The following is a 7,288-nucleotide window of genomic DNA, read 5'->3' as shown; positions in this document are numbered from 1 at the left end:
CTGCTGTTAGGTGGCCTCTTGTTCGACACTCACCTGTTTAATTGATAGCCATGAAATGAGTGCAACACCATTAACCTTCTACCAGCTGCTTTCGAGGATGTCGACGACGTGCTTAACGCTACGTGCCGCATCGAGACTACTCACAAAGATGGCTAGCTTGGACGCAGCAAAATAAGAACCAAGAGAAGATTGTTAGGTCCTTTTGTAGATCTTCGTGTTTGCATCGCTTACAGTCGCAATGGCAGCTTCCGCGATGGGACCGTCCCCAGCGTGAACCTTCTATGTAGCTCTCAACATTGTCTTTATTAGGCATAGGCCATCGACACTCCCAACGCATTTCCTGTCGTAGATTATGGGTTGGACATGTGCGATGCCTCAGCTGCTCATCTGTTGATGGTTTTCCCCTTGAATTCGAGTAATCAATTCGCTCATCTCATCTGGAATGGCAGTCCTGGATCGATCCTGCTGTTGTTTTATCCATTTATTATGCTTCTCAGCTGCAGAATCTTCTCAGAAACCCTTCATTTAGTACTAAGAATTCAGTACTAGAAGGGACACCGCCGGCCTTGTAGCCTAAAATGGCATGACGCCAAGAGCCCGTAAACTAGTCACGTTATCTATGCAACTTTCCTTCCTTGCATAGACCACGCACATGAGCTGTGCAACAACGGAGTCCAGAGGCGTCGGTGATGTAGCGATCAAGCCCTCACATGCTACCTCATAAGGCGCCGGCGCAGGGCTGCCCCGCCCACCGGCGGGGGGTCACTGTCGCGTCCGCCAGCCTGGGACTCCTCGGCTCGCCACGTGTCCGGGACGACCATAGGTGCCGAGCTGGCGAGCGGCCGACGGGGCCCCGCGTGTCGGGCGATGTCCGGATCCCGACGCGACCGCGCGGCCTGCGGTGTCGCGCCGTGGACCTACACGCCCTGACGCGGCTCGTCCGTCCGTTCCGGTGGACCCTCGCCCATCTAATGCAGCAGTTCGCCTATAAAATGCTTGCCCCCCGCCGTGGCCACAGCGCCCTCCATCCCTTGTGTTGAGCTCCCAATCTTCCTTATCCTCCTCTTGTGCTGCTTGATCATCCACCACTCCTGCTTCCAAATCCATCCACGGTGCTGTAAACGAAGGGTGAAAATGGCCGTGGAGACTGTTGTTCCCGCTAAGGCGAACCCCGCCAAGCTCGGGCCGGCGGCCAACGAGAAGGACGCTGAGAAGCTGCGGTTCATAGAGGAGATGACCACGAACGCTGACGCGGTGCAGGAGAAAGTGCTGGCGGAGATATTGAAGCGCAACGCCGAGACGGAGTACCTCCGGAGGTACGGGCTCGGCGGCGTCACCGACCGTGCCACCTTTAAGGCCAAGGTCCCCGTGGTCACCTACGAGGACCTGCAGCCGGAGATCCAGAGGATCGCTAATGGCGACCGCTCTGCCATCCTCTCCGCCCATCCCATCTCGGAGTTCCTCACCAGGTACAGTTGATCTTTCATCTTTGCTGGTGGTGTAACATAGTGTTTAATGCGTACCAACATGTACGATTGGGATCTTATTTGGCTTTAATTTAAAGCTCCGGGACGTCGGCGGGGGAGAGGAAGCTGATGCCCACCATCAAAGAAGAGCTCGATCGCAGGCAGCTCCTTTACAGCCTTCTTATGCCTGTAATGAACCTGTGAGTATCCGTATTTTGCTTCTCTCCCTTCTCGCTTGAGCATAAATTAGAAGATCGGTACGTCAAATTCGTGAAGAAATATATTTGATAATCTTACTCTTTCGGCAATGGAACAGTTACGTGCCTGGACTGGACAAGGGGAAGGGGCTCTACTTCCTTTTCGTGAAGTCGGAGACAAAGACGCCCGGCGGGCTGACGGCGCGGCCGGTGCTGACGAGCTACTACAAGAGTGAGCATTTCAAGAGCCGTCCCTACGACCCGTACAATGTCTACACCAGCCCCACGGCAGCCATCCTCTGCGCCGACGCGTTCCAGAGCATGTACGCGCAGATGCTCTGCGGTCTCCTCCAGCGCCACGACGTACTACGGGTGGGCGCCGTCTTTGCCTCCGGCCTCCTCCGCGCCATCCGCTTCCTCCAGCTCCACTGGCAGGAGCTCTCTCAGGACATCGCGGTCGGGGCGCTCACCGTCAAGATCACCGACCCCTCCGTCCGCGCCGCGGTCTCCGAGCTTCTGAAACCGGACCCGGAGCTTGCCCGGTTGATCGCGGTCGAGTGCTCCAAGGGTGACTGGGCGGGAATCATCACACGTATCTGGCCCAACACCAAGTACCTGGACGTGATCGTGACGGGTGCCATGGCGCAGTACATCCCCACCCTGGAATACTATAGCGGAGGCCTTCCCATGGCGTGCACCATGTACGCGTCCTCGGAGTGCTACTTCGGGCTCAATCTTAAACCCATGTGCGATCCCGCCGAGGTCTCCTATACCATCATGCCTAACATGGCCTACTTCGAGTTCCTCCCGCACGGCGACTGCGGAGACGGCCAAAGCCACCGCCCCGGGAGGGACAAGGCCCAGCTGGTGGACCTGGCGGACGTGGAGGTGGGGAAGGAGTACGAGCTGGTGATCACCACCTACGCCGGGCTTAACCGGTATCGCGTGGGAGACATCCTGCGGGTGAACGGGTTCTACAACGCGGCACCGCAGTTCCGGTTCGTCCGCCGGAAGAACGTGCTACTGAGCATCGAGTCAGACAAGACCGACGAATCGGAGCTGCAAAAGGCGGTCGAAAGCGCGTCGGCGCTGCTCCGGCCGTATTCCGCTAGCGTGGTGGAGTACACGAGCCACGCGGACACGAAAGCCATCCCGGGGCACTACGTCATCTACTGGGAGCTGCTGGCCAAGGACAAGTCGGCCTCGGCGGCAGAGGCCGTGGGTGCGCTGGCTCGGGACGGGGTGATGGAGCGGTGCTGCCTAGCGATGGAGGAGGCTCTGAACTCGGTGTACCGGCAAAGCCGGGTGGCGGACGGCTCCATCGGACCGCTGGAGATACGGGTGGTCCGTGGGGGCACGTTCGAGGAGCTGATGGACTACGCCATATCGAGGGGGGCGTCCATCAACCAGTACAAGGTGCCGCGCTGCGTCAGCTTCCCGCCCATCCTGGAGCTACTCGACTCCCGCGTCGTCTCCGCCCACTTCAGCCCCGCCCTCCCCAGGTGGTCTCCGCACCGCTCTGGGAACTGAGGAAGACCGGCACCCGCCGACCGGGCGGCCGTGTCGGAACGCGGACGCCCATTTCTCCCTAAAAACCAAAAATAGATATTTGACCTTCCCTTAGTCTCGCTATGTTGAGTAACAGTAGAATCTTTGGGCTAATTTAACTCAGCCGAGATGATTTTAGACCTGTGATTATATGTTTAGAACCGTCCAATGACGACTTCATGTAACGAGCTTAGCTTTGTTTGGAATCAATTCTTGTTTCCTTCAACACTCGCTCTTGAAACTGTTCCTCGATTTCTCTCTCTTCTCGAACAGCTGAAATAACGGTGGTCGGTTCAATTAAGGAACGATGGGGACAGATTCTCCTCATGAAATGAAAAGAAATAGCTAATCCTTGGAATCTTAGATCACATTTACTGCATCCTGTAGAATGATGCCGTCCCACGAGGGCAAAGCTAAGTGCTGAGAAGGTGTCTATCGGATAAACTAAGTCAGCTCCCGGGGTTGCACCGATGGCAAAGGACTTGAGAGCGTAGCCATACACATACGAAGGCGATCCTGTCTTCCAATTGGTCAGGATCTCTTAAGCTAAAGGCCGATCCATATTGAAGGTGGGCGGCGGTCGCTGAGATGAACCGAGTCTCACCCATTAAAAATGCCGGATCGATTTGGTTCGCCGCCGGTGCATGTGCACCGAACTGGAGGCCGACCCGTTGACTCGTAAGGTCGGCAGCTTGAGTCGTTCAGTTTGACTCGTTAAGTCGTATTTAATTTTAGTATCTTTTAAGTGGTGCTTGAGATGATACGAAAGCAAACGATCGAGTCGAATTCGGATATAGATTTGACATCTATCAAGTCAGTGAGATTCGAGATTGCATAGAATTCTAAGATGATGAGAGATGGAAGCTTTTGGATTCTGGGATTCCTGAATCTACTCAAGTGGTGAACTAATACGGGTAGTAATTCGAAGAACATGTCGTAACGTACATCATGATCGTCAACGTGTCATGACTTGGGAGACACAACAAGCCAAATGTGGGAGTGGAAGTTTCCCGTAGAGTTCTTGGAAGTGCAGATTAGAAGGTGCACATGAAGCTTGGTGGCCATCAATGGTGAAGCCTCATATGAGTCAAAAGGAAGGAAAAGACCCAGCACGGTATGCAAGCTGTTGTGGTTAAAGAATGGATGAATCGAGGAGCTGACCAGAGTCCAATAATGGCCGCTTTTCTACTCGTCGTGGCCAATAAAAATTGGAACTTCACCACCGTCTCTGCTGCAGTGCCAAGAAGTTTCCTGTTTCCCTTTTTCTTATATTATTTTTTGAGAATTTTCATACCGTCATTTTTACGAGTAAAGATATGACTCACTCAACACATCACTCCACGTATAAAAGAGAGAAAAAATTTTTTATAATTATAATTATATTTTTATAAAATAAATATAATTATTATTAAATTAAATTTTAATTATTTGATATATTGATGAGATTCGAAGCCAAGTGAGATACAGTTTGAGACATACAAAAATAAAAATTATATCGAGGCTGTATCTAATACGACTACTTAAGTCGGGATATTTAGAAAAAATAATTATTATCAATATAAATAAAAAAATGATCATTATCATTAGGAAAAAAAATCATAACATATGTTTAAAGCTATCATTATCAATATGAATAGAAAATAATGCAATTAATGAAGAAGATAGGCTAAGGGTTCTGTTGTCAATTCTCGATTGAAGCGGCTTGTCCGTTAAATTACAATAATAACCATTCGAGACCGCATGTTGGATTGTCACCTCGAGCTGACATTTCTGTCGAGCAGAGGTGTTCATTGGGTCATCCGTTTTGAGTAGGGCTGCCGATAACCACCGGGAACTCTTCCTCAGAGGAACACACCTCATTCTCCAACCCCAATCCAATGGCATCATCAGCCATGCGATGATATCTTTACCTAATGGCCACCAACCTCTGATGGGGTAATCATGCCAAACAAATAGACCCAACACCAGTCTTGCATGTCTACGAGGAAGCGATAGAGGCTGGTGGACTCTCTGTCCATCTTTTTTTTCTTGTCTAGCAGATTACTTTTAGGAAGTTGACATACTGAGTTTACGTTATTTTATGTGTGAAATCTCTGTGCTCTTCGCATGACACTCTTTGCGTGAGTAGTGAAGTGGGACAACAGATAATAGTCATCTGTTAATTTGCATTATTTTGATGACTGTGCGTTGATGCAGTAGACGTAAAACATATGTCATTTCTGTAACTCCTCTATTAGTTTTCGTTTCAGTATTCCTCTTCGTATAGAGAGGATAACAAAGTTTGATACGGTCAATTTTTCTGTACATAATAATTATAATTATTATTGATCCGACTCAGAGACGAGATTTTTGTGTCGATGGGCAGATCCTATAAAACCTCTTAAAAACCTATCATCAAATATCACACTCCATACTTATAAAAATAAATAAATTATTATTTCATAGTTCATAAGGTTTTTTTATCTTTAATTCAAATTTCAGTCTATATAATATTAAATAATTTTATTAAAAAATATATATCTGGTCATAAGTGACGAAAAGGCTTTCTCCTTTCTAAATCTTATATATATATATATATATATATATATATATATATATATATATATATATATATATATATATATATATATTATAAGGTAGTATATTACTCTAAAAATAAATATAAAATAAATATATATCAACAATCACACATTCATAAGATTCTTTGAAAAATTATAAAATTAAATTTTAATTCTCGTAATATATATATATAATATAATTTAATATAAAATAATAATATATTAATTCATTATGAAACTCATGTATCAAAAGGACAAGAATAATCAAAGCAAAATCATGAATCACTCATATGTAATAATAAAAATATATATATAATAAAAAAATATATATAACAATGGATGAATAGATATATTCTACGATGAATTCCGCTCAACAGCGGATGAAGAGAACTTATATTACACTCCTAACAGTGAATAAAATAGTATACCTCATCTACCTAAGTAGAGATGTGTTTATTCCGATTACTAATAGAGGAATAATCTAACAGCCTACTAATCCTAAAGGTAAATCACTTTATTTGCGGTCGATAAGGATACATAGTTAATAAAGATAATTCATTTATATTAAAAAAAAAAAGTAGTATGATAAAATATTATAAGAGACATGCTTAATATATGACTTATACACTATATTCATTGGTGACCCCATTATGTGATATACCCATATGAACTACTCAACATACTCACATATACTATATGATAATAATCATATTAATATCAATAATTTAACTAAAAATAAGAGAAAATCACTAATCATTTCTAAATAATACTTTAAAATAATTTTTTTAAGTTCATCAAATCATAAAGATATAAGGCATTAATCTTTTAATAGTTCTTAATTAACTCGAAACTAATTAGAATAATCTCTCAAGAGTCCTTAATCAACCTGAACCCTAATTAGAATAACTGAATTGACTTAACCAAACTCAAGTAAAATCTAACGAAGCTAATCTCAAATTATTACGGAACAAATATGGAATCATCATAGATTGTCAAGTTAGTTTAGAATCATATTGAAATGACTTGAACCAATTAAACCTATCTGATTTATTCAACTAACAAGCTCAAATCAATAAATAAATAGAAAATTCAACTGTCACATAGTAGTAAGTCTAGACCAAATTGACTCATTTGAATCTTGGACGGATCATGTACATTGCATATGCTTATCCTAGGTAATAGATTGGGTTGACAATGAGTTAGATAGAGGGGCGACGATGTGTCTAACATTAGTTGTATAATTGGGCGAGTTAGCTATGTGGGATAGGCTAAGTCTCATTCACGAGTTGGGCTGAGCCTTATCATTAAATTAGACATCGTTTAACTCGTTGGTTGAATCGTGTCTAACAATATAAGTTGGGCATGTCCTGTCCATGAGTCTAGTTGTACTTGGCCATATGAGTTGTGCTATACTTGGTTACATAGGTTAGCTCACATATAGCAATATGAGCTATGTTGTACATTGCCACATAAGTTAAGTCATGCCTAACCATTTGGGTTAGACTATATTTAGTCATAT

The 7,288-nt window shown here is 45.0% G+C and overlaps 1 protein-coding gene across 1 annotated transcript; it reads left to right on the top strand.

The window, feature by feature from the left end:
* The first annotated feature begins 349 nt into the window (after positions 1–349).
* Positions 350–3,437, top strand: LOC135643574 (indole-3-acetic acid-amido synthetase GH3.8-like). Its single transcript, XM_065160692.1, has 3 exons — positions 350–1,469; positions 1,565–1,666; positions 1,783–3,437. Exons 1-3 carry the CDS (start codon positions 1,135–1,137, stop codon positions 3,191–3,193), a joined length of 1,848 nt encoding a protein of 615 aa, XP_065016764.1. The 5' UTR covers positions 350–1,134; the 3' UTR covers positions 3,194–3,437.
* The last annotated feature ends 3,851 nt before the right edge of the window (positions 3,438–7,288 follow it).

Source organism: Musa acuminata, chromosome BXJ1-4 (assembly GCF_036884655.1).
Source record: "Musa acuminata AAA Group cultivar baxijiao chromosome BXJ1-4, Cavendish_Baxijiao_AAA, whole genome shotgun sequence".
Lineage (NCBI taxonomy): Eukaryota > Viridiplantae > Streptophyta > Magnoliopsida > Zingiberales > Musaceae > Musa > Musa acuminata.
The sequence above is the reverse complement of the archived record's forward strand: the minus strand, read 5'-3'. Positions and strand labels throughout refer to the sequence as shown.